This window comes from Lithobates pipiens, unplaced genomic scaffold, assembly GCF_037356315.1.
Source record: "Lithobates pipiens isolate NorthernLeopardFrog02 unplaced genomic scaffold, aLitPip1_a1.2 Scaffold_10, whole genome shotgun sequence".
Taxonomy (NCBI): Eukaryota; Metazoa; Chordata; class Amphibia; order Anura; family Ranidae; genus Lithobates; species Lithobates pipiens.
The window spans coordinates 24635007-24662616 of NW_027507686.1; the positions used below are offsets into that span (position 1 = coordinate 24635007).

The window sequence follows — 27610 nt, forward strand, 5'->3', positions numbered from 1 at the left end:
AGTCCAATGCTGAACCATTTTACCCCAGTTTGGGGGCAGTTTTGGCCATTTAGCCCATTGCTGACAATAGTAATGACTGCTATCGCCCACATCTCCCATCCACAGACAGGCTCTCTTTATACATTCTCAAATAACTTTTTTTTTTCATACAAATAACTTTATACATAAAGGTTCAGTATCCCCACGCCCACCCGCTCCCCCTGGGTGTACACACCTTTCTCAGGTGTTTTGGTCGCCTAATCTGACCACCTCAGCGCTGACGGACCGGTTGCCATGGAGACAATGACGCGCCGCGTGGTTGGCAGCCCGATGACGACGCTTTGCCAGCCAATGGCGGCCCAGCTCTCGCGAGAAGACAGCGCAGCAGCCGCGCTTTCCCGTCGTGCCCCGCGCAGGAAGATGAAGGCTGTGGCGGCCATGTTAGATTAGGCCCGCGTCCAGCAGAGCTGAGAGGAAGGAAGAGAACTTCTCATCCAGGGCTGAATCTCAATCCGTATCCATCCAGCCAGGGAGACACCATGAGCGGGGGGACGCCGTACATCGGCAGTAAGATCAGCCTCATCTCTAAGGCGGAGATCCGATATGAGGGGATCCTGTACACCATCGACACCGAGAACTCCACTGTGGCCCTGGCCAAAGGTACGCAGAGGGGTCCGGACCCCCCAGAGGGGAAGAGCGGCCTGTTGGAGCCCTTCACAGCCTACAATGGAGGCCCGCATGCCTGTGTGAGGTGCCGGGCGGGCTGTGCTGGGACTTGTAGTTCTCCCTCAGATGGAGGTGACAGTGAGGGGGGGACCCCGAGTGTCAGCATCCCATCTCTATATACAGGGGGGGTGCCGGGAAGCCCGACATTGACGGGGGGCATTTGGGTCTCTACCCCTCCCCCAGATGTGAGAGTTGGGGTATATTGTGTCTCTGCCCCTCCCCCACCCCCAATTGTGAGATTCAGGATAGTATGTCTGCCCCTCCCCCAAGGGTGAGAGGGGGGGGTGTCTGATGTGCTACCAGGCCCCCCTGTGGAAATCGGGGGGGGGGTTCATTTGTACCTGCCCTTCCCCCAAGGGTGGGATTGACGTGTGTCTGCCCCAAGGGTGGAAATGGGGGGTGGACTCGTACCTGCCCCTCCCCCAAGGGTGAGTTGAGGACGATTGATGTGCGCCTGCCCCTCTCCCAATGGTGGAAAGTGGGGAGTTGTTGACCTGCACAGCCCCTCACCCCCCTGGTGGAAATTGGGGGGGTGTTTTGACTTGTACCTGCCCCCCCCCCCAAGGGTGATGGGGGGGATTGACGTGCGCCTGCCCTGAGGGGCGGTGGTCTTGTACCTGCCCCTCACCTAAGAGGGGTTTGTGCGCCTGCCCCTCCCCCAAGGGTGGAAATGGGGGGGTCTTGTAGGGGGGGGGTCTTGTACCTGCCCCTCCCCCAAGAGTGAGTTGGAGATTTATGTGCGCCTGCTCCTCCCCCAAGGGTGGAAATGGGGGGGGTTGACGTGCGCCCTCCCCCTTAAGGGTGAGAGTTGTGGGGGGCATGATGTGCGCCTGCCCCTCCCCTGACTGTCCAGAGGAGAGGAGTGTGTAGAACTGTCATCACTCCTGATCTATTGGAGGGGAGATAATGTCACTAAAGATCACTTCTACAATGGAAGAAAGCAGCCTCATCTCCAGGAATCGCTACAACCAGACATCCCATAATATACACTCATTGGAATCCCAAAGGGAAGGCAATCATTGGGAAAACTAGTAAGCCCGGATGACAGAACTCCGCTCACGCCGCCATATGTCCGATCCGCGGGGAGGAGATCGCATGCTACGGTAATGGCCCCTGTAGGAGTCCTCGTCCTCCCACAGCCCCCCCCAATCTGTGCTCCCCGTCCCAAACAGATTCTGGAACACAGCATGGCTTTGAGCGCGGCGTCAGACGCAGTGACGTCACTGGATGAGCCGCGACTTGTTTCCGAGCATGCGCACTGGAGATGGTCACCACTGCTGCCTTAGGGCTTCCAGAGCAGATCAGTGATTCAGATTAGTCAAAGCGGTCACGTGGCAGCATGGGACCAATCAGCATCACTCTGATCTGTCCTGAAGCCCCAAGGAAATTGGGGGAAGAAGCGCTGGCTTTCAAATCTCCAGACCGCTGCATAGGAAGTAATTGCTAATCGTCCATGTCTACTATAGATTGTGAGTCAGTCAGCATGGTTCCTGATCAGCTATGACGTGGTGATCACATGGCTTTGTTAGTAAACAGCTGGCCATGTGTTTCTTTTTCTGCTCACAAATGGTGTTTTTCTTTATTTTATTTTTATTTTTTTGTTCCAGTTCGTTCTTTTGGAACTGAGGATCGGCCAACGGAGCGGCCTGTAGCTCCTCGAGATGAAGTGTTTGAATACATCATATTCCGGGGGAGCGATATCAAAGACCTGACTGTGTGCGAACCTCCGAAGCCGCAATGCTCCTTGCCTCAAGATCCGGCCATAGTCCAGGTATGTGCATCCTATCTGTCCATTGCTGGCTGCTTGTCATGTCGCCAAATAGCTGTTTGGTTTTGTGCCTGGTGTGGAAGGAAACTGCAGCATGTTTTCAGTGAGGGCGCTATGTTTACACGAAGGCATGTATAGAGGGTAAGCATTGGCCCTGACTCATCAACAAGATACCATCTAGCATTTTCTTTAGTCTTTTTCTTAAACCAGGATGTCATCTTTAACAACTTACTTGCTGTTTGCTATCTTTTAGGGTCTTAAATAGAGCATTGAAAGCCTTTCCCTAAGGCTGCTTTCACACTGGGGCGGGAGCAGCGTCGGCGGTAAAGCGCCGCTATTTTTAGCGGCGCTTTACCGTCGTTTTAGCGGCGGTCTGCGGGCGCTAGCGGGGTGGTTTTAACCCCCGCTAGCGGCCGAAAAAGAGTTAACCCTGCCCGCAAAGCGGCGCTTTGCCGGCGGTATTGCCGCGGTGTCCCATTGATTTCAATGGGTAGGAGCGGTGAATACACCGCTCCTTCACCGCTCCAAAGATGCGGCTAGCAGGACCTTTTCACCGTCCTGCCAGCGCATCGCTCCAGTGTGAAAGCCCTCCGGCTTTCACACTGGAGTTAAAGGGGCCGGTTTTTTTCAGGCGCTATTTTTAGCGCTGTAACACCTGAATACCACCCCAGTGTGAAAGGGGCCTAATGGGGACCATGCACTCTGGGCATACAAAAAAAATGTTGCTTTTATGTGTTTTGTATTTTTGTTTTTCTCCCTCGGCCTGTTGTTCATGCACATTAGGGAGTTTACAGGCATATTTTTCAGAGGAAGACACAAAAAACAAAACTTCAGAATCATGATTTTTGAGAGGAGATCACGCCTAACACTCAAACGAGCAAAAAAAGTGGTGTTTAGCAGAGTTTTGCATTTTCAAGTTCACATCAAAATAACGAGCAGAGGGGAATGTTTTAGAGCAGGGGTCTCCAAAGCATTGCATAGGAGACTTTACACAATCACTTTAAGGGCCCTTTCACACTGATGCGCTTAAACTTGGTATGTACTTTTTAAAGAATTATAGGCAAAGCCGACTGCTCCCCCGCCCCGTCCAGGGTTCCAGTGAGCAAACTGGGGGGAGGGTGTTCAGAGCAGTGACTGACACTGACTAGCTCTCTGCTCTGGGAGAACTGAGTAATCAACTATGTTTGATCGCTCAGTTTTCAGTGTTCATCCTGGCGGGGGGAACAGATGCAAGCACTGGACCGATTAATGATTCAACAAAGTTTCCCATACATCTTTTAATGTGTTTTATGGTTTTCTTGACTACAGTGGAAGGTGTGCTTTTTAAAAAGCGCCCCAAAGATGCACCGTGGAGGACTTTTAAAAACGCACTGCACTAATGTGAACAGTAACATAGGATGTAAGGGGAGATCATTTTCATGCGTTTTTGTCATACCACATGTGTTTTGGTGCACTGCTGTGTTGCCTGCTACTACTGTAGTACTGCATTGCAGTGGCGTTCAAACGGAATCGCAACACACCACGGTTTGTGTGGAAGTGTGCATGTATTGCTGAGATATTTTTGCCCAGACACACTTTTTAGTTGTTCTTTTGTTTTTTTTTCTCTCCAGTCTTCACTAGGATCCTCTGTGACCTCCTCCTTTCAGACTGCAAGCTCCTACGCTCCTTTCAGTAGGATGCCGGCGTACAGCCAATTCAACTCAGGCCCTCTGATGCCTCAGCAGTTTGGAGCTGTTGGTATGCATGGTTTTTATTTGCTTTTTTTTTTCTTCATTTTATTATTGAAATTAAAACTGTAGCCCAAGATGGTGATAAAAATGTAAAAATTTTTTGGGGGGGTTTTAGCTGTATATTTCTTGTTACTACCATAACCTTCCATCAAAATAAATTCTCCTGACGATCGCAGCATTACCACGTGTGTGTGTGTGTGTTCGTTGTTGTATGTACCCATAGTACAGCTCAGAAACCATAGTTTAACCAGCCTCGGAAGGTTTTACCCCCCCCCCCCCCTTCTTGACCAGGCCCATTTTTGCGATACAGCACTGCATTACTTTTAACTAACAATTGCATGGTCGTGCGATGCTGTACCCAAATAAAATTGATGTACTTTTTCGCACAAATAGAGCTTTCTTTTGGTGGTATTTGATCACCTCTGCGTTTATTTTTTGCGCTATAAACTAAAAGGGTGACAATTTGTGTGTTGGGGTTTAATAACGTTTTTTTTTTTTTTTTTAAATGAATTTCTTCATCAATTTTAGGCCAATATGTATTCTGCTACGTATTTTTGGTTAAAAAAAAATCACAAGCGTATATTGATTGGCTTGCGCAAAAGCGATCACGTATACAAACTATGGGATATTTTTATGGCATACTTATTTAATTTTTACTAGTAATGACTGCGATCGGCACATTTTTAGCAGGACTGGACATTGCAGCAGCCAAATCGGACACCTATCTGACTTTTTTTTTTTTTTTTTTTTTTTTTTGTGGGAACCAGTGTCATTAGTGATCAGTTCTAAAAATATGCACTGTTACTGTACTAATGACACTGGCAGGGAAGAGGTTAACATTGGGGGGCGATCAAAGGGTTAATTGTGTCCCTAGTTGGTGTTTGCTTACTGTGTGGGGGATGGTCTGACTGGATGAAGACAGATCCATGTTCCTGCTTAGCAGGAAAACAAGATCGCTATTGTCCCTATCAGAACGCCGATCTGCCTCTCTGGGGAGCGATCACGGGTGGCTGCCGGACATCGGGTTCTCTGCGACCCCCCCCCCCCCCCCCCCCCCCGTCCTCTGTCCAATCAGCTCATGCCCCCGCTGTCTGTTGACCCACCACAGTATATCTGCGGTTGGCAGTCGGCAAGCCATTAATTTATGGTGTGCATGTTTTGTTTGTGTTTTCCTACCTAAAAAAAAAAAAAAAAAAGTTTTTTTTTTTTTTTTTTTTTTTTATCCTGCCCAAAATATATTGGCCTTGACCTTTTCACCCTTACTTTCCCCAAACTCTTACCCTGACACTGACCCAGATCAAACCTTGATCTAGGTATTTATTTTTTTTTTTTTATGTATCTCCACCTTCCATAGAGAGAGCGAGAGAAATACAGGGGCAGGCTTCAGTGACTGATCACTGTGATAGCCAATCAGATGCTCTCACAGCGATCAGATGACCTGGATTCAGGCGTTCTGGATCCCCGATCCTTAAAGTGGAAGTAAACCCTTCTATAATTCTCAGTCAGGAAAGCTGCCATCTTCGCCTCTAATGATTCTTCAACTGCCATAATGCTGCACATGTGATCAGTTATGAAATCGGGCAGTGGATGGTTTGAAAATTTGGTTGAGAGCACAACCAATGTGAAAGTTAGTATTTCTGGCATGCTGGGAATGTAAGTTTTTTTTGAAACTGGGTTTACTCCCGCTTTAATACAGGACCCAGGACTCCCGGTAAGACCATGGTTTCTATGCTGGGAGCGTGCCATGCGCCACAAAGACAAATAATCTTATATATGCAACCCCACGGGGAAAAAAGCCCAGTCCAGTGAGGCAGTGTATATGCGTACTGTAGGTGGGAAGAGATTAAAGCTTAACTCCAGCCTTAACATATTTCCCACACTTGTGGCAAGTCCTCTTATGTATTGAGGCCAATTGCTTTTCATTGTCTACAAACTTTCATCTCCACAATATAATCATTTGAATGCCTGGGAAGGTATTCTAGGTATATTACATTTTAGCTTTAAATATGAACCATTTTGCTTAAGTGGGATTTAAATTCAGTACTAGCAGAGTTAATCAATTCATACAAATGTCATACCTTCCCTCTACCAGATACGTTATTTAAAATATTTTTGGTCGTAGGCATCTAATGTTTTGTATTTGGACAGTATGTTGTAGCATTTGAACTGGTTTAAATGTATTTTTAATTTTTTTTCCTTTTTTCTCACTAGCTGGAAGCGCATTGAGCTCATTTGGTGCAGACTCGGCATCTAGTACTTCTCTAGGCTCATCCAGCACCATGCCCTCCTTTAACCAAGACACAAGAACCCAAAAAACACAATTGTCACAGGGTAAATGGCTATTTTCAGTTATTTTTGTTTGACTTTAATGGAGTAGATTTTTAAACTTTTTATCTTTTTTTTTTTTTTTTATTTTTTTTTTTTTTTTTTTTTTGGTCGTATTTATAGGCCAGCTTTTTCCTAAACTGATTTTTGCCATGATTTGCTTTCCACTTCTTGTATATGATATTTACATAGGTCAGGCATATGCTCACAAGCGTTTTATTGCATGCTAGTGGGAAAACACTCCTCCACCTTTGATTGGTAAGGGTGAATACATTTATACTCCAGCAGCCAAATTATTAGTCGCAAAATATACTTGGGGTGTATACTTTATAAAGAAACATTCGCTGCAAGTTAATCTTCTGTGTGCATGCTATTATTATTTTTTTTTGGTGGTTATTTACCACCAATGTTTGAGAGTCGCTGCAGTATGAAAGTGCACTAACGCCATACACCCTCCCCACCCTCCCGGTCCTTGCTGTACTTGGGTAGACCATAGATTATGCAATTTTCTTCAACCGGGAGATGAAGGAAAATTGCTCAGATGGCCTCTCAACAGTGAATGTTGCGGCTATTGCCTCCAGCGATGGCACAAAACCAACAGCCTGGTTGTATTGATCGATGGATGGATCGACTTCAGTATAACCAGCCTGCCCATAGAGAGATCAAAACATGACTGGTTCCTGCTGGCGTGGTCAACTTTCAATCCAACTGTGCCCAGCTTTATCTTTTGGATGGTTATCTTTCACCCCCCCAATCCATGTCTCCATACTTTATTTTGCTAAGAAATCACTTTGAAAGACACCACCCTAGCATTTCTTGCCGTCTTGAGTAAGGGCAGATGGTTAATTGAACATTTACTTTCTGAAATCCCAGAAAGTAAATGTTTGCTTAGCTGAGAACTCCACCTCCCCTTCTGAAGAATCCTGGTATTTGAGCTCTAGCTCTACATCTCACCTGTAAACATATTTCTTTTTTTTCTGAGCTTTCCTGCCTGGTTTTCAGCGCTGGAGGTACCGGATCACGTCTGCAACATCCTGGACCTGAAAACGTCAGTATCCAAACTCTGCCACCAGGCACAGAAAGATCAGCGGAAGACCCGATCTGGACAAGGCTCTGCCATCTTGCCTTCTCCCCAGATATCCAAGAGAATGGAGAACGTGACTGGTCGGGGGGATCACAGCCATCTTCGAGGTTATCGATGCCAACAAGGCTGCAGTGATGGTAACCATAGACCATCTAGCCACTGAAGGAATGCTCATAAGGCATGACTTGGATAATATCCGTGGCCAGCTCACTACAGCAGAGGACAGTATATCTGAAGTGGAAGATGGCTCTCAATTATCCAAGCTTGAAGATATGGTGAGATCACTACAACATAGGGCAGAGGAGGAATAATGTGAGGGCGGTGGGGCTACCAGAGGGGGTGTTGAAGGGGCTAAGCCCACCACGTTTGCTGAACAGTTCTTCGTCTTCTAGCCCCCCCCCCCGGTGCATTCCCTCTGCCAGTTTTGGACAGATTCCTGAATTGTAAAGAACGGAACATGATTTTTACAGAATCCAGGAAACGCCAGGAGCTGCGTTATGAGAACGCCCGAGTGATGATTTTCCCTGACTTCTCTGCTGAAACCCAGAAAAAAAAGCGTTCCTTTAATTGGAAAAGGTTGAGAGCTAAGGATATAACAGTACAGCATGCTTTATCCCAGTAGGCTTTGCGTTCAATATAAAGGAGCTGTGAATTTTTTTGATAACCCGCTTCAGGCTTGTGACTGGCTTGACAGGAATCCCTGAATGTCTTTTGGGCTGTGATCTGTTTTGTTTTACACTACAACCTGATAGATCCTGGGGCTGCATGCCTCTTTATATCCTTGCATCTGTTGTGCCTTTTCCTGGGCTTACACTATGCTGCTGCTTGCAATGACCCCAGCTTTCATTTTGCTCTCTTATTACAACTTTGAGTCTGATGTCATACTTGCTATGTATCACTAGATGGTGCTAGATGTCTAGTTATCCAGTTTCTTACTTCTTCTGACAGTCTGTTTTGAAGTGCTCCTTTAAGTGGGGCTTCCTGTGGAATCACAATGATATCATGATCTGTCAAACAGTTGGACCTACGGTTGAACTTCCAGTACTGCTTTTTGTTCGTGTTTGGGACTAAGCTGCATGTCGGACTTTGTTTACTTTTTTGGTTCTGGTATAATGGCAGATGGGGATTGTTTTAGCTCGGCTCGCTTGGGAATTTTAGCACCAGTTATGTGTGGCATTGTTCATCTATTTCTGACAACACTTTAACGCTGTATATGATACTGCACTTGTTCTCCTGGTTTACAGTATTTTAATTGCACTTTCATGGCTAACCCAATCAGATTGGTGTCTCGGAATGTTAGAGGGTTAAATAATTCAAAAGGGGCTTTAGCGTTCCAGTATCTTGAGCAATCTAGGCTGCGTGTTGTCCTCCTGCAGGAGATGCACCTGAATGGTAACGGGGTACTTGCTCTGCGTAGGCCTTGGATACAAAGAGCCTTTCATGCTACGTTTTCTACCTTTTTGCTAGAGGTTTCCTGTCGGTAAGGCTATTCCTTGTTCTATCCGCCAGGTGTTCTCTGGCCCGGCGGGACGTTGTGTAGCTGTGGCTTTGGATATCTACTATCGCAAACTGTTGCTTGTGAATGTTTGTTTCATTACCCCCCCCGCCGTTTTTTAACGTTCAATTATTGTATGATCTAGGTTGGCCCCTTTTGTTCACCTTCCATTGATAATGATGGATGACATCAATGCTATTCTGGATGCATTGGACTCCTCCTCCAATCCGGGTTGGATGGGGTCTGTTGATCATATTTACTGTGCTTCGGTGACCGGGTTGACTGAGATGTGGCATTCAAGGAACCCCACCAATATATGCTACTTGCTCCTCCCTGTGTCTCATCACTCGTCGGCTAGGATAGATTTTGCAATTCAGCCTAGTTGGCATTTATACACGAGATTGAATATTGCTGGGGGCATATCCGATCATCTGCTTTCTTTCCTTAACCCTCCTTTGTGGAGAGGAGGACAAGGGGATGGAGACTTTCTCCTGGCTGGTTAGAAAATTATCAGGAATCATCTTATCTACAGGACTCAATTGCCTCTTGCTGGTCAACTGAGGCGTCTGCAGGACCCTCCTATAGTATAGGATGCATTTAAAGCAGCGGTTCGAGAGAAGTGCATACTTGCTATTAAGAAGGTGCAGGTCGAACAGAATGCTGAGATCCTTTTTGTTACAAGAAAGGGATTGTGCGGAGGAACATGCTGGTCACCCTTTGGATACTGCCTTTTTAGTCTCTGCTGGAGGCCAGGCGTTTCCTCTCCCTACATTTCACAAACTTGGCTTATACGGAGGCTGGTCATAGGGCTAAATCTTTATTTTCAGAAGGTGATAAAAAAAAAATGGTAAATTATTAGCAATGCTGATGGCCGATTATAATCAGATAACGAATATTCCAGTCATCAGATGTAAGAGTGGGGATTTAGCCAGTGACTCTTCTGTTTATAATGGCTGAATTTATGGATTTCTTTTCATCCCTATATGCACCTATCCTGAAGTGTGCCCTTGGATACACTACTGGAGGATATTGTTCTCTCGAGATTGTCCGATGCAGATGGGGTTGCTTTGGATGCCAAGATCACAACTAAAGAAATGGTATCGGCTATTTTTGCTTTTCCTCCACATAAGGCCCCCGGGCCAGATGGTTTCCCTGCTGACTTTTTTACAAAACTTGCTTGAATGTGCTGGCTCCTAGACTTAATTCTCTTACAGCATTGCTTGTAACGGCAAAGGCTTCTGGATTCGATGCTAGAGGTATATATGATTTTATTGTTAAAGGCTGACTAAGACTGAAATGTTCATCCATACCGACCCATTGCCCTTTTAAACAATGATTTAAAAATAATGGCAAAAGTGTTGGCGTATAGGCTTGCTGGGTTTATTACCTCCCTGGTAGATATTAACCAGACGGGCTTTATGCATGGTAGATCTACAGACACAAATTTACGAAGACTTTTTACACACCTACAACCTCCCAATCCTTTTTTTTTTTTTCTCTCCTCCCACTAGAATTATAGTGGCAATCAACGTCGAAAAAAAGGTTTGATTCAGACGCTTGGCAGTATATGCTTGGAGTACTGGAGAGGATGGGCTTCGGTTTGGTCTTCCGACAATGGATCTCTTTATTGTATAGTAAATCTAGGGTTAGCGATACGACTGAGCATCTCTACTTCCCCTTTCTTTTCAGTGGGCAGGGGTGTCCTCTGTCCTCTCCTGATGGAGCCACTAGCAGTTGCACTTGATCTCTACCTCCCCGTGATGAACTATGAGTAGGAAGGCTAAATTGATGCCTGGCACTTTATGCAGGTGACTTGCTGTTCCTTAGAAACCCAGGGGGAATTGCTAAAAGCGTCACTGAACATTATGAATAACTTTACTACTTTCTCTGGTTTTTAAAGTTTACTGTAACAAGTCGTTTATCTTGCCATTGGACGAAGGGGCCAGGGAGGTGGTGGACCCTAACCTGCTGCTGCGGTGGGTCTCTTCCTTTACATAATTGGGAGTTAAAGTCACAGCAAATGTCGCTAATTATGACCCTTAACCTGTTGCCCCTAGTGACCTTAAAGTCCAGGCTTGGCAGAGGCTTCCCTTGTCCTTGATGGTCATTTTATTTTATTTTTTATTTTATTTTTTTTACTTTAATGCACTCACTTGGGATTCCTAAACCCCTTTCAAAAAAACTGGATGGAATTAATTTCGATGGGCCTGTAAACCACCCAGAATAGGGCTAAAGGTATTGCAGGAGCCATAGGGTCAGGGGAGTCTAGTCTTGCCGGATTGGCAGAAATATCTAGCAAGTCGAGTGGTGTTTGCCCATCGTTGGTTGACTTCAGATGATGGGGATTCAGCTACAGTATTGGAGGCGGCTCAGTTGGGGTCGTACAAGTGCCTGTGTTTGGCCATCTATAGAGGTCCCAAGTCTGATCTTCCCCTTGGCTATGAAAGCCACTATTAAAGCTTGGGATGTAGCGGTCAGGTTGGCTTGTCCCAATCATCTGTGCTTTTCTCCCTTAACTCGTTTGTGGATGAATCCCATGATGTGGGTGATTAAAGGAATCCAACTCCTTAAGGATATTACTAGGGATGGGGAATCGTTAACCTTTGATCAGCTCAAGAATAGACATGACCTTCCAAACTCGTATTATTTCAGGTTCCTACAACTTCGTCGTGCTTTTTAGGCCCAGTTTAGGGACAAGAACATTGAGTCCCTTCCTTTTGGTTTAGAAAACCTGCTCGTGGTTGAGGCGCTTCCTAAAACGTTTTCTGTAACTTATAAATATTTAAAAAGAGAACGTTGGCCATAATAGGGAACGTTGGGAAGCTGAGGTGTCTGACATTGAAGTGTAGGAGTGGGGTGACATGTAGAACCACCCCTTTTTTGCATCTTGTTTCTGCTAGAGATAGACTGATGTACTTCAAATTTTTTACACAAAATGTATTATACACCAGCCAGATTGGCCTCTGTTTATCCGTCTGCCCCAGCGGTCTGCTGGAGGTATTCCTTTTCGCCTGGCGGCTGCCGACCATGTCTTCTGGGGGTGTCCCCAGATCCAAATTTTTTTGGATTACCTCTGAATATGTTTTACTGGGCCTGGTGGAGGAATTGGTTCTGTCACGGGCACTCTACTTAAAGCGGACCTCCACCCTGAAGTGGAAGTTGCGCTCCTCTGATTCTCTGGGTTTTCGGTTGCTATAGATCAGTGATGGCGAACCTTGGCACCCCAGATGTTTTGGAACTACATTTCCCATGATGCTCATGCACTCTGCAGTGTAGTTGAGCATCATGGGAAATGTAGTTCCAAATCATCTGGGGTGCCAAGGTTTGCCATCACTGCTATAAATGAAGAAATTTTACTGCTGGAGGTAAATGATCAGTTAGTTTCTCCGGATAAAACGGTTATGAGTGAACTGAGCTTTGGGTTGTTGGGGGAGGTTTCTTTGAATTTAGTCAGGAGTTTGTTAGGCTGTTCTCTGAAGTTTGTTGGACCATGCTTGTCTGTGTGGTGACTTGGCATTGTCAATGTCATTCTTTTCTACTGTATGCCTTTTTTATTAAACTTGAATTAAAAAAAAAAAAAAAAAAAAAAGCCCTAGAATACTGGGATGTTCTCTTTTTTTTTTTTTTTTTTTTTCAGTGCCCATAAAAGCATCAGCCTTTATATTGTCACTTTTGCCAGCTGCAGCCATTGTAATGCGCTATACTCAAATCAATATACAAGAATGCTGAGGTAGAGGGAAGTGGCAGAGAAACTGCAATGATGGGATCTTTCGCAGTCTGCAGGAAGTTCTTGCCCCTCGCCACAAACTCAAAAAAAAGTTACCTTTTTAGATACATGTATTGGTTCCCTGTAATTTCTGCCATCTTCACATTCTGCTATAGCAGATAAAGTTTGCACATGGGGCCCGTAAGCTGGAAAAGTTGGTCAGTGCACATGAATCACTTTCCTGTCAAGTCTTCATTGAACCTACGCACACTCTGCCGTATTCTTTTTTTGGTAATTTGTTACCTTTTTGTCTGTCTGTAGGTCGTGTGAGTCCTCTGCTAGATTCGTTACGGAAGAGCCCAACCATCGAACAAGGGGTCCAGACGGCATCGACTGTTCAACCAGTTGTGGCGGCTGCTGTGGGCAGGAGGAGTCCAGTTCCTTCCAGGTCTCTGCCATCCACAATACAAAAGGCCATGGAAAGTTCAGAGCAAAGGAAAAGTGAGCACCAGCTCTCTCCTTTTTTTTTTTTTTTTTTTTTTTTTTTTTTTGTCTTTCATATCCTTGTTTTACAGTGTACAGATGTCTTATGTTTTGTGTATTTTTATTGTCTAGGCGAGGCACAAAAGGCAGCAAGAGCCGAGGCAGACATGCTCAGGAATGACAGGCAAGACCCCAGCAGGAGGCAGATGGGTAAGAATGGACTTTCGTACACTTGGGAAAACTAGTTTTTCTCTTGAAAGCGAAAATGTGGGTTTTAATTACTTGCTGACCATGCTATAGCCAAACGGCGTCATGACATCCTCCTGTGACTGGTAACGTGCCAATCACAGAGGCCCTTTACTACATGATCAGCTGTGTCCAATGACAGATTATGATGTAAACACAAGCTGTTTTTTTACACTGACGGCGTGAGGAGAGCCGATAGCCGGCTTGTGTGAAAGACATCTGCACTGATAATCCATGCTGCCTCATCAGTGCCCACCAGTGAAGGAGAAAAATGACCTGTTTGCAAAATTTTATAACAAACTATGGTTTTTGGTCTTTTCGTTTATTTAGCAAAAATAAAAAACCCGGTGGTGAATAAAATACCACAAAAAAGCTCTTTGTGTGGGAAAAAAAAAGATTAATTCATATGGGTACAGTGTTGCAAGACAGTGTGACCACTGAAAGCTGAAAATTGGCCTGGGCAGGAAGGGGTTAAAAGTACCTGGTAAATAAGTGGTTAAACTCAATGTGGTCTAAGCAAATACATACTAAGTGTAAATACAAGAGACTTGTGTGATTTTTAAATCTTGGTGAGCTTTGTATGTTTCTTCCAGATCTGTGCAGTAATCCAGTGTGAGACTTTGCCTCAGTGCAGGAGCTTACTACAATAAAGACCGCTCACTGCTGCTCTCTCCTTGTGCAGCTGGTCTGGTCTAAACCCACTCCTGTAGTTTTCTGCAGGCAGCCTGTAGTAAGTGGGGCCTGATCGGTCCTTCCCACAGCTCTTCTTTTTGCACAGGCTGTAAAGCAGTAAGTTGATACTATATTCCCAAAGTAAAACATGTTTCTAAAAACATTTGGTGCAAATGACTTTATATAATTTGTGGCTATTGGGAAATGCATTTTAAATGAGCGCAAGTACTTAGATCAACCATTTGTGCTTCTAGAGAGGCCCCTGAACCAGGGTATCTTGTTATATTCAACTTGCAGCCTTTTCCCTCCCCTATTAATGGCAATAAACTCTGTGTGTTACTTTTTTGGTAGTGGGGAAATGGATAGCGCTTAACTTGGAGAAACTGGATCTACAGTTAGAGATTAGGGCACAAACTAGAGGATTTTGAGTATAACTGTACATGGAGGCAAATTGGAGTGGTGTGTGTGTGTGTGTTTGTTTTTTTTTTTTTTTATTTTTTTTTTTTTACACCATGCGATTTGTTCCTCCAAAGCCCCTGCAGCATCAAGCACATCCCAGCCCAGGAGAAGTCGCGGTGGTCATAGAGGGGGCCGAGGGAGATTTAACGTCAGACGAGATGGTCCCATGAAATTTGAGAAGGACTTTGACTTTGAAAGCGCCAACGCACAATTCAACAAAGAAGAAATTGACAAGGAGTTTCACAACAAGTTAAAAATAAAAGGTGAGTAAATGTGTGGCTCTCCAGTAAGCTTACAATTTGGGGAAGACTAACCTGCACAGATTTTTATGTATGACATATAGATGGCTAGTGTGTGTGTGCATATATAAATGCTTTTTTTATTTATTTTTAATATGTATGTACCTTTTGAAGATGTATACTTGGATTGTAGTCTAAAAAAAAAAAAAAAAAAAAAAAGTGTGCTGCTCCCTTAAACGTATAGGTAATAATAAAGTTGTATCATCTGATGAAATGAATATGATGGATAGAAGTAGTAGTAAAAGTGCTCTCGGAGATAAAGAATGAAAAATATCTCTATCGAGTAGATGTTTGTCACCATTTCGCGAGTGGGTGCAATTTTTAAGCATGACATGTTTGGTATCGATTTACTCAGCGAAACATTATCTTTCGGCAAAAAAAAACAAAAGAAAAAAAAAACATCCTTTTACTAGTTTTGTTTGGGTTTTTTTTTTTTTTTTTTTCTTCTAAAAAATAAAAAAATAAATAAAAAAAAAAGTGCTCTTATAAGAAAAATATACAGTGTGACAAAGTATTGCAACGACCTCCATTTTATTCTCATGGGTGTTCGAACCCCCAAACATAAAAAGAATATATAAATATAATTTTATTTTCTAGCAAGACCAAATGTTTTTTGAACCTGTAAACAACAAATCTCAGGGGCTCGGTCCTTAAGTGGTTAAGGGGCTTGCTCCACACCACAGAAACAGCTCAAATACATAAAAATACATAAAAGAAATCCTCTCATTGCACAGTATAGTTATATAAAACACTTTATTAAAATACATTCATGTTTGGCACATTTGAATAAAGAATACAGTTTTATAACATCAGTGATCCTTATTGCACAAGCTTTCTTCTGGGTATCGGGCACTGAAAGTGACGTCGCAGGCTCTGCCCGATTTAGTTGTCGCTGGTCACGTGACTTCCTCATGCTCCTGCAGCTACAGGCATCGGCCCATATTTTTTATTTTTTTCAGGAGACGGTCGGCTTTCATGTAAAAGCAATTTTATCAGCTAATTGGGCATTGGCCGGGGTCATCCCGGTGCCTCTCCAGGCTCTCCCCTCTGCCGCTTACCATAGAGTTGAATGTCCCTGATCATCTCTATGGTATACGAAATCGGAAGCGACAGTGGTGTGTGTTTTGTTCCTGATTTAGCCTGGGCTCAATTGAAGCTCAGGTTTCCCTGCGAAGAGAAAACTCAGTTGTTCAGTTTTATGTCAGTTTTTGATCAGCATCAGCTCAGGATTGTATCAGTATTTTATCCTGTTCACCAAAGAACACATCTGCGAATCAGATGCGTACCCATAGAAGATAATGGGCCTGAATTCGCACCTGAGCTGGACCGCACTGCCTAGAAAACGCACATGTTTTTTGTGCAGTGCAGAGTGTTAATGCACCGCAGATATGTGAACCAGCCTCATTAAAATTAATGTATTTTGAAATGCCCTGCGAATTGGATGCAGTTTAAGCCGCATCTAATTCGCATAGGTGTGAACAGGGCCTCAGTGTTTTGTTTACTGGCTTTGGCTCCAACTGATCTGGGTTTAACCTGAAGCTTCCAGGGCAGATTGTGGGTCTAATAGACCTGTCGCTGCTTATTATCACAAGAGATGCTTGCATTCCTTGTACTAACAATAAAAGTAAAGCGACAGTGTGAAAATAAATAAAAAAACAAAACAAAACATTTGTTACATTCCCCCTCCCCCTCCCCTGTGCTTGCGTGCAAAGGAAAACGCATATGTAAACTGTGTGTGCTCTATATATGTGAGGTATCCTCGCTAACTTAATGCAAGAGCAATAATTCCAGCAGCAGACCTGTGTAACTGGGTATCCATTTACTCGGCGTATCATCTTTGGTATTCTACAAAGCAACTGGGTATTCTATTGTGTCTTTTGCATTACCGTGTCAAATTGCAAAATGCACTATTTTATTCTCTAGGGCCTCTGTTTAATATATAATTTTAATAATTATAGTAAAATATAGGTTTGGCGGTTCTAATTTAACCACTTCGCGCTGGGTGGACGTCCTGGGACGGCCTTGATTTACCAGGGTTATATCTGAATGATGCCTGAGGCTACAGACATCATTCAGATATCGGCATTTTCAGCCGGCGATTCCCTGCACCACAAGAAAATTTTAAGCGCCCTTGTCCCTGTGAGCTCATACGAAGAAGCGAAATGCATATGTAAGTCCCGCCCACTTGAGAAAACGGTGTGCAAACCACACCTGTGAGGTATCTCCGTGAACGTTAGAGCGAGAGCAATAATTCTAGCCCTAGACCTCCTCTGTAACGCAAAACATGTAACAAGTAAAAAAAATTGCAAGTGTCGCCTATGGGGATTTTTAAAAACCAGTTTGGCGCCATTCCACGAGCGCGTACAATTTTGAAGCGTGAAAAAATTGGACTAACTTTACTTCTCTTTTTATTTTTTTTAGCATGAAACTGTTTGTTTTTTGTTTCTGAAGAAAATGTGTTTGAGAAATTGCTGTGCAAATACCGTGTGAGATAAAAAAGGTGCAACAACCACCATTGTATTCTCTAGGGTCTTTGCTAAAAAAAAAAAAAAAAAGTTTTGTAGTTCTATGTAATTTTCTAGCAAAAAAAAATATGAATTTTACATGTAGGAGAGAAATGTCAGAATTGGCCTGGGCACAAAGTGGTTAATAGCAAAAATACTGTTTTGACTTACAAAAAAGTACCTGCATTGACCAGGCCTTAAAAAGTTTAAATGGGCCTCTTGCAAAGTTTGTGCCATAACATCTAGAAATTTATGTTTGACTGTTTACCCTGTGCAAACGTGTCCTGTGTTTGTGTGTTTTTCCAGATGACAAAGTGGAGAAGCCAGTTAATGGGGAGGACAAAGGAGACTCTGGAGTGGACATGCAGACCAGTGAAGGAACCACAGAAGAGGAAGAGGTGCCTTGTTACTATGATAAAACCAAATCTTTCTTTGACAACATCTCTTGTGATGATAACAGGTAATGACTAAGCTGTATCTGCTCTTCACGGGTGGAATTTTCATTGGTCAGTCGCTGCTGTAACCACTTGAAGTAATACTAAACCCACAACAGTAAAATCGGTGTGTGTGTGTGTGTGTATATGTAGTAAAGCATGCTTGTTATACTCGCTGTGGAACTTAAGGGGTTAATCCTCTACATTGTGGTTAAAAAAAAACTGTTTGATCCTGTATGCACAGATCCTCTTCCACTGACTCAAAAAGAGGTCTGGCTAAGACAGTTACTGGAGTCAAGCAGCATATGCTCAGTTTGGTTTGTATTGCTAGTGTGTCCCAGACAGAGGGTCAGGAGCCCTGGATCCTGATTGGAGGGCTCTGTGCAGTAGGAAAACTCCTCCTACAAGCTTTTACCAGAAACAGAAATCACAAGACTTCTATATACTTCTGATGAGGTTTTTTAGCAGTTTATATTTCACTAAAATTCCATTTCCATGTACTGAGGGAGACCAGATATAGTGGTCCTGGCTTTAGTAACACTTTAAGCTCTGGAAGGTTTTACCCCCTTCATGACTAGCCCCCCCCCCCCCCACACAAAAGACTGAAAGAAACCAATGTTTTCTACTTTCTGTTCAAAAACATATCGACTAAAATCAAATGCCTTCATAAATTTAGGCCAAAATGTATTCTGCTACATGTCTTGTGTGTAAAGAAAAAAATAAAAAATAAATTCCAAAGTGTTAATTGTTTTCTGTTTTTAAGTGTAGTATCTGCAAACGTGTGTGTGTGTATACTTGTAATATATGCTAAATATTTTATTTATTTATTCTCTCCTCCCCCCCCCTCTTCAGAGATCGAAGGTCAACGTGGGCTGAGGAGCGACGAATTAATGTTGAGACATTTGGTGTTCCTTTGCGCTCCAGAGGTCGTGGCGGTTTCAGAGGTCGAGGAGGGAACATGGGCTACCGTGGTGGAAGAGGGCGAGGCGAGAGGAGAGGCCCCCCAGGAGGCGGGGGTTTTGGGGCACCTAGAGGTTTCCGTGGAGGCTACAGAGGAGGGCGTGGGGGAAGGGAATTTACAGACTATGAATACAGGGTGAGTGAAGAGTATTTCAAGGGATCTTGTGTGACAGAAGATATCCTCTCTTGGTGCCAATTTTATACGCTGCATCATACGTTTTCATTAAGTTGGCTAATACTAGGGGATGTTTTGGCCCTTGAGGGCATATTTGATGGAATGGGGAGAATTGCAGAATTTTTCTTACACTATGGATCCTTACTCCATGAGCTTGTTGAACATCCGAAGGCCATTAATATGTATAAAGTTTTTCCCCCTGTAACCGTCACGCCTAAATCATTTTCCATTTTATTTATTTATTTTCCTTCTCCCAGCCTCTCCACATGAGGGAGCTTAAGGAGAACTGATGGGAAATGTTCATATATCCCAATAGAAATGTTGTACCACCTCTTCCTCCTTCTTCTTTTTTTTTTTTTTTTTTTCTTTAGCTCCCTCTGGTTTCTGGGAGCAGCTTCTGAAGGAAGGACGAGTACAAACAAATTTCAAATTGGAGGCCCTTGTGTTCAAAAATTGTTTATCAGCACAACAGATACTCCTTGCACGTGTGTGTGTGTGTGTGTGTGTGTGTGTTTATTTTATTTTTATTATTATTATTATTAGAAAGCCGGTAAAAGTCAGAATCCGTGCTGGAAGTGCACTTATTAAAGATACTTTCACTTTGCCTATTCAAGAGGAAGTTCTCTAGAATGTTTTTAAATAAGCAACATAAATTTTAAAGAGCAACTGTCATCTGTCTTGCAGCGGCTCCTCCTCTGACCTGCTGTTGATTCACCAACAGTGAGTCCCATTCACATTTAACGGGACGGCTGGTGATGCAGCAGTGACACAACAAGGTGAGGGACGTGGCGGCAGCAGGTGAGTGGAAGCCTGCTAAAAGGTGCTGCCATAATGGATCTAAAATGACAGGTGCTCTTTAAATGTAAGGCCTTGTTCTCGCTGGTAGAATATTTAATATTTGCAAATAAAGCAAAGGTTTCCTATTTAGAATAAGCTGTTGGGTTAGTAAAACAGTGATATCCGAACTGATTCAATCATACAGTTTAACACATTATGGCATTTCCCTGCAGGCGGTAGGATTTTTTTTTTTTTTAAAGTCAAACGTTTACTATTGCTTTTTTAAGAGATTTTTTTTTTTCAACCCCTTTGATTTTGCTATTCATATGTGGTTTCAGGAAGTAAGATTGAGAACCAGTGTCTGGGGCAGATGAGGGCACATTGGGAGGGGGGGGGGGTGCTCTGGGCACTTCGGCAGGGGGCTCTTGCCCTGAATGTAAGAACAATGGGTATGTGCTAGTGGTGTCACCAGGTTTCATATCTACCCCTCGTGGATAGAACTGCTTTGGATGCCGTCAGTGAGTGGTATGTATAAGGGAGGGGATTGCAGATGAGAGCAAGTTGTAATTATGACTTCTGCTTTATCACCTTGGCATATACAACATATCATATTCATGGAATATCACTCTGTATCTAGAGTGTGTGTGAGAATACAAAAGAGAGAGAGATATATAGATATATATATATATATATATATATATATATATATATATATATATATATATATATATATGATTTACAAAGGTCTATTTTGCATCAAAGAAGCCTCTATACATCTCTAATATATTTTGACTTGACTTTTTTTTTGTTTTCTCTTTTCCTGCAGAAAGACAACAAAGTGGCTGCTTAGTTGCAGATGAAGCTCTCTATTTTTACCATTTACAGTCCCAGGAAGATGTTTTCAGTCTTTGTGAAGAATGAGGTTAAACTTGCCGTATAGTTGTCACCAGCACTTCAATCGTGACTACCGGACGGAACTTCAGTGCCGCAGGGTCCTACCAGAACTTTTTTTTTTTTTTTTCCTCCCCCTTGCGTTGTTTGTGACCCCTGCAACACTAAAGGACTGATGCGTGCTCAGCAGTTCTGAAAGAAAATAAGACAGGGCAACTTTGAAATATGTTGAGCATTAAGCATATTTGAGATAGACTGAGGTTTTTTTTGGTATGTATAGTTTAACAGAATATGAAAAACGCAGTGATGAAAACGGGAGGTTTTTTATTTTTTCCTTTTCAACACTTTGTATTGTGTAGTCGCTGCGAGCATCTACCCAGAATGCCGTTGATACTGTGAGGTTTTTATCCTTTTTTTGTATATTCTCTGTGTATGATGGGTAAGAGCGTTGTCATTACTGCTTGTTATCCTAGTCTGACCCTTGTGAGGTCACGCACCAGATAGCAGCACATGTTAGTTGGATGTTGTAAAGAGAAAAACAAAAAAAAAAAAACCTTAGTACAGTTTCTAAGTCAAATGACAGTTTTCTATAGCTGCAAGATTGCATTATATTCCCACTGCCAAAGAAACAGAGCTTTGTATAGCTGTAAAAAAATGGAGGAAAACAATACCTTTTTGTATTCAGCACATCTAATGGGGTGTACAATTGATATTGTTATGGGCCAATTCTAGTTTGTCTTTTTGTAACGCTTCCATTAGATGTATACTTGTCTTTTTCTATAGGCAGAGATGCGATGCATATTTTGAAGTGTCATAATGTTTAAAATTTATTAGTCTTTGGCTTTGTTCGTAAATTGTGCACAATTCAGAGGTAGCCTGCCTGGGACCGGCTGCCCCCAATTTTTTTTATTTTTTTGGGGGTTTTTTTTCTGATCCAATCTTGCATGGCTTCTAAGATCTAGAGGTGCCATGGAGGAACTTCGGCTCTCAGTGATGTCACAAGTTCAATAGTTGATGAGTTGTATTATGTCGGTAAATATGATGGCATCCTTGCCGAGGATAATGGCACCGCTGCGGGAGCCATATTTGGTTCTGAATGATGCCGTTTATGGCTGTTGGATCCTTGTGGAAAAGGTTGTGTGTGTGGGGGTTTTTTTTTTTTTTTTTTTTCAAAATTGATTACATAATCCATGAAAGGACAAGCTGGTTTTCTAGAGTTCTCTGCGGTGTATGTGGATGGCTAACTAAAAGAATTGTGGCAGATTACGAGGAAAAGGTTTGTTTTTTAGTTTGACATTTAAAGCTCCAGGATTAAAAAAATAAAAAACGTTGTAGTGCCCCTTCCCCACACGTTAAATGCTCTAAGTATAGGAATGAGATACTTGCATCATTCCTTTTGGCGCTCGCCTCTTGTCTGCCACACTCTGGGCTGTGAGCGGGCTCTCACCATCCCCACGTGCAATGCAGGACTATTGGCCCTGCATTGTATACAATGATAAAGCGTCAGTTGGCGTGCCTTAGAAAAGGCAGTGGGGGACCAGCTGTGGTGTGGAGGAAGCCTGCCAGAGCAAGGAATGCGGTAAGTATCGGGCATCGTGTACGGGTACCGGGAGCCAAGCATTTTCCTGATGCCTACAGCCACCTAAAAACAAAAAAAAAAACGCAACTGCACATACAGGTATATGCCAGCACTTTTATGCACACGTGCATGCATAATGGATATATGCCTCTGGATGGAGACTATCTGCACCCGGGGTCATGCATCCAAACACATCTGCGTTTTTACACAAATTCCAGTGTACATCTGTAAAGGGCTTTTTATTTTTATTTTCCGTCTTGATGGCTGTTTGCAAAACCTGGTGGCTCATGCGGGAAGGTTTATATCCCCCAGGCACCAATGTCTATGAGCTCTTACAGCTTATTACTCTATCCATAGACTTGACAAGCATTTGTCCTTTGCAGTTCTAGGGGAGCAAAAACTGCTTTTAAATTTTTTTTTTTGTGGTGCCCAGAGGTGTGGGGTTTGACGTAAGATTTAGTTTTCCAGCTTCTGAAAAGTATTTTCTAGACCCGAGTGGAAGTTTAGCTCGTTTTTGAGCAGCATACGTTTTTATAGAGCACAATTCATCAGTTGGTGTAGACAGTACAAGACACAAATGGTCTGCCAACACCTTTACATTATCCTGTTTGGGTGCCTCCTGTATTATATATATTTTTTTTTTTTTTTGCTCCCTCACAAGATTTGCTTATAAAAGAGGCATTTTGTGTATTAGTTCTACAAAACAATAAAATAAAGGGATCCAAAGATGTTAGTAGGATTTTAAACTTTCATTTGTTGCTTTATTGTGTGTTTTTGTTTTTTTGTTTAAATGCTAAAAGTGATTTTGCCGGCGCAAAATGAAGTACTTAAGGTAGCTTTGCCCACTGCTGTAAATTGAAAACCACTGCTTGTGGTGGAACACAGGCTTTTATCCTTATGTAGGCCAGTGATCGGCACTTAGAGTTTCGTTGTATAAAGCACTTGGATGCCATCATATCAACGATGTTGAAAGTGACAGCTTTCTCATCAGAGTTGTAATGTTTTTGAAGTCACGCAGTGCAGATATATGTATATTTTTTTTTTAATGTGGCAAGAGCTTACTTCTCACCTTACCCTGTGATTAAAGGTAGCTTGTTCTGCTAAATATAGAAAATGCCTCTGCCACATAGGGTTTTAAAGGCATTGGCCTTGATGGCTTTTTGTTCTTTTTCCCTTCAGTCAGCCTAGCAAGTCACCAAGTTTAACCAGTCTTTCTGACCGTTAAGGGCACTTTAAAAAAAAAAAGTGCACTTATCCCCCCCCCTGTTCCCATGACCTAAATTAACCCACTACCCCCCCTCCATGGATGCATAATTACATTGATCCAGTAGCTGTGGTTATTATGTCTTCACTGTCCTGGCTGCCCATGTGGATTGCAGCCTGCAGGCTTCTATGGGACCTTCTATGGCCTCGGGACAGCCCCATCGAATTCTGTGGGACACTGATGTACAGGCACGTCTAGGACCGCATTTAACATCCAGCACAGCAAGTCTTCACTGCCACTGTGCATTACAGGCCGCAGGCTTCTATGGCCTTGGGACACAGCCCCGTTGAGTTCTGTGGGGCACTGATGTGTGGCCAGGACAGGAAATACTGCAATGCTAGGTGTGCTGCAAGTTCTCTGATGGACGCAGTTCTGTTTTGTGTACGTCCAAGTTTTCACTGTCCTGGAGGCACCTGTGCGTTATTTCCTTGTGGACTTCTATGGAGCTGCAGACGGTCTCATCAAAGTCATTGGAACTGTATTACACAGGCATGACCAGGACAGTGAAGACTTGTGGTGTAGGACATAATTGAGTTGTGGCTGTCCTGTTGCGATAAGTATGCATCTGTAGCGTTCAGGGGGCTTGAGCAATTAAAATCTGTTTTTAAAGTGCACTTGACTGTGGGCTGTAAACTATTTACATATTCAACAAGCAGTAAAAGTAATGGGAAGAAAAACTAAGATTTCAATGTCTGTGTTGTAATATTTAATGATTAGTTTCTCCCCAATGCTCATAGAGGCAGAGATTGAGTTTTTAATATTATTTTACTGCTTGTTCACGATCTGTAAATGTAATGTGTGTGTGTGTGTGTGATCTGGGCACAGGTTTATATTAAAGTCCATCTAAAGCCAGCATTTATTTTTAGTTTTTGATGGTGTTGAAAGATTAGAACAGCTGTTGGGTTTTCCCAATTTTTTAGGTTTAAAGTCTCTTGTGGCAAAGCCTGCCTTCTATTGTGGGACTTCAGTAATGGGCCACTCTGGTGACAAAATCTGTCCTCCCTACCAAAGGGACAATAACAGACTACTCTTCCCAGATAACAGTGTAAATGTATAAGGTAGCAAAGCAAGGGGAAATGGCACTTTAAATAAGGACAGCTGTACTTGAAACCTACCTTCAAATAACCTTGCTTGATCTGCAGTGGGGAAAAAAAGCATGATATTGTGGAATCGGATTCCTGTCATTTCTTTTTAGACGTGCTCCTGCAAAAAAAATTGTTGGCAGCTATGTTCAGCCACAAGACCACTGTTTGCTATGATTGGTCTCCTAACGTATTTTATTAAATTGTACCTTAAGGCAAAATAACCAAACAAAATAATACATCTCAGCAATACATGGCATTTTTCCTCCATGTTTTGTCATGTGAAAAAAAAAAAATACCTGCCAGAGATCAAAGCGATCCTAATTCCTGCAGTAACTGACATTGGCACTGCTGCACTGAAATTCCCAGCAGAGTTATCAGCCCTGCCCTAATTCTCCCCCACCTGGACTACAAACCACCTCCCCCTTATAACCCCTCCTTGCCCACCCCAGTGTCCCTTTTTTTTTAAATCATTCTGCATGCCTGAGGGAGGGATAGCGGCTATGATTGGCCACCTAACTCTCAGTAAAGCATGGCATTTTTCTTTGTTTTGACATATTAAATATGCTGCAGGTAAAAAAAAATACAGAAAAATATAGTACAATGTTGCCACTGCTGCACTGCCCATCAGTGTCCCTTGTTTAAACAGTTCTGAATGCCTGAGGTAAGGATAGTGACAATTGTGACCACTGTCAGTAGTCACATGACTAAAAGTCTGTCCTGCTGGCTGGTTGTGCTAGTCTCGGCACAAATGTTGGCCACCCAGCAACTCGAATGGGCGTTAAAGCCACCACGTGTTGGGTGGTCATAAGGGGGGGGATATGCTCTTTTAATCCAGAGGAGAACTGGGCAGGGTTTGAAAACATTGCTTGGGCTATCAGTGTAGTGTTGTCAGCTCACAACAGGAAGTTTGCAGCTTAGTGAAATTCTGGCATGCAATTTTCTGTGACTACAGTGCGTGGTTTTTGTTTTTTATCTTGCCCAGATATATACTTTTACAGACTAGTCAGGTCTTATATATGCGACAGGGTACTACAGGTATACTACTTTTGTGTGCAATGGATTACAGACAGTGGCTGACTATTGCTACCAACATTCATGACAGCATAGCATGTTGAAAAACAAAGTTTGATTGGCATGGCTTCTATAGTTTTTTAGGTTTCTATAAGGCAGATCCTATTTTTCTGGCAAAACTGAATCTAAAGTCAGGGCAGTGAAGTATAATCCACTTGATGATTAACTGTTCCTAATTTATAAAATGTATTACTACATGCTGTAGTGGGTGGTCTGTAGGTGCAGCTTCTAGCTGTTCCCAGTCACTGTATATGAAATGTTTGCATTTGACACAGAATTTCTTCTGTCTTTAAGTCTAGGTTCACACTAAATGCGGGTTTGAAATCGCAACACGTTCATGCACAGATATCTATTGAAATCGCCCCTGAAGTTGCCAAAATTAGTGCAGGAACTACTTTTGGGAATCAGTTACTGTGTAGCAAAATCGGCGTTCCACTGATTTGGACAGTGACGTTGCTGGCAATATTCTCTGATTTGACATGTCAAAACGTATGTCGAATTGGACCAATGTGAACATGGCCTCAAGCCTAACATCAACATTTTAATGTTTTTTTTTTTTTTTATTTAAAAAAAAAAATGGTAAGGCCCAAACAATTTATTGCAGTATCTGGTGTGCTTGCTGGGCATGCTGTATGAAGTGTGCATAGCCTCCGCTACATAAAATACACAGTGCTGTGTTTTGGCAGTGGGTTAGGGACTTCCCGGAACAAAATGGTCAGGCTGAGTGCTGTTCAGACATTCATAGGCAGCTTTGTGGTTCTGGGAATAATTGACATCATTCACCTGCCTCGGCCAACCAGAGGAAGCTCATATTCGTTCATAGAATATAAAGCTTCATGTGAATAGCTGAGCAGAGCTCAGCCCAACTTATCTTGTTCTGGTAGTGAGATGGTAAGGCCTCGTCTCGCTGCTGGACATGGTGCTGTATAATGTATGTAGGGAAGGCTCAGCAAGTGCAGTAAATAGTTGGCTTGGGCTAACTTGACCTGATCCAACTATTTAAGGGGACAATAAATGTCAACTTTTATTAATTTCCCATGAAAGAAAATCGAAACCTTTTCCACCGGGGGAAAAATTGGTACTTGAAGAGCACATGTAGGCGAGGCTCGTTATTGTATGCTGCCTCTTGCATCCTAATGCAGCACTGCTCAAAAGCAAAAAGTTGCAAATGTGATCGGACCTGCTGCTTTCAAATTGTGGGACAAAAACAACTTAAGGACCCTTTTACCCTGAAGAGGTTTTTAAAGTGCTTTTGCGTTTAAAAAAAATAAAAAGCTCAAGAAAAAAATGATTCCCTTTTTAAAATCGATGAATGTGTTCACACTGGGGCGGCGATCTTTTGTTGCGGTAGAAAAAAAATAAAAAATCTTGTTTGTGGATCTAAAAAAAAAAAAAGGCATCTTCCCATTGGAAGCAATGGAAATGGGGGCAAAAACTTGCCTGTGATGTGTTTTTTGGTGCGGTTTTTGAGTCATGTCCTCTAAAACTGCACTGCAAACATGGTAACATTCATGCTTATGCGTTTTTGCAGCTGATCAGTGTAAAAATGCCCGTTAGAGTGGTTATCCATAAGTCTCTATTAAAGTGGAACTAAAACCCAATAAATTGAAATGTTTCCTGAATCAATTACATGCAATGTGTTTGAATAACTATTAATTATTACTAGTGTGCTTATGTTTGTTCTCGACCGAATTGTAAAGCCTTTTAAATGACAGGTGTCATAGCTGATCACATGTGCAGCACAATGACCATTGCAAATCAAGCGGAGGCTAGAATGGCAGCTTCCTTGGCTGTAAAGGATGGGAATAGTTCCGCATTAAATTGAAACCTGGAGACCTGTGTTTGATGTTACAGGAAAATGCTCATCAGCCATGTGGAGTCCAGGGGTATTCTTGCGA

The 27610-nt window shown here is 42.9% G+C and overlaps 1 protein-coding gene across 1 annotated transcript; it reads left to right on the top strand.

Annotated features, from left to right (window-relative positions):
- The first annotated feature begins 377 nt into the window (after nt 1-377).
- LSM14A (LSM14A mRNA processing body assembly factor) lies at nt 378-27343 on the top strand. Its single transcript, XM_077452799.1, has 10 exons — nt 378-639; nt 2313-2476; nt 4084-4210; nt 6415-6534; nt 13135-13314; nt 13429-13506; nt 14748-14936; nt 17783-17936; nt 18763-19006; nt 20649-27343. Exons 1-10 carry the CDS (start codon nt 519-521, stop codon nt 20670-20672), a joined length of 1401 nt encoding a protein of 466 aa, XP_077308925.1. The 5' UTR covers nt 378-518; the 3' UTR covers nt 20673-27343.
- The last annotated feature ends 267 nt before the right edge of the window (nt 27344-27610 follow it).

Coding starts and splice junctions, on each gene's coding strand:
- LSM14A (XM_077452799.1), top strand. CDS start 519: ATGAGCGGGGGGACGCCGTACATCGGCAGTAAGATCAGCCTCATCTCT. Junction 13,315..13,428: donor AAGTTCAGAGCAAAGGAAAA/GTGAGCACCAGC, acceptor TTTATTGTCTAG/GCGAGGCACAAAAGGCAGCA. Junction 14,937..17,782: donor CAACAAGTTAAAAATAAAAG/GTGAGTAAATGT, acceptor GTGTTTTTCCAG/ATGACAAAGTGGAGAAGCCA.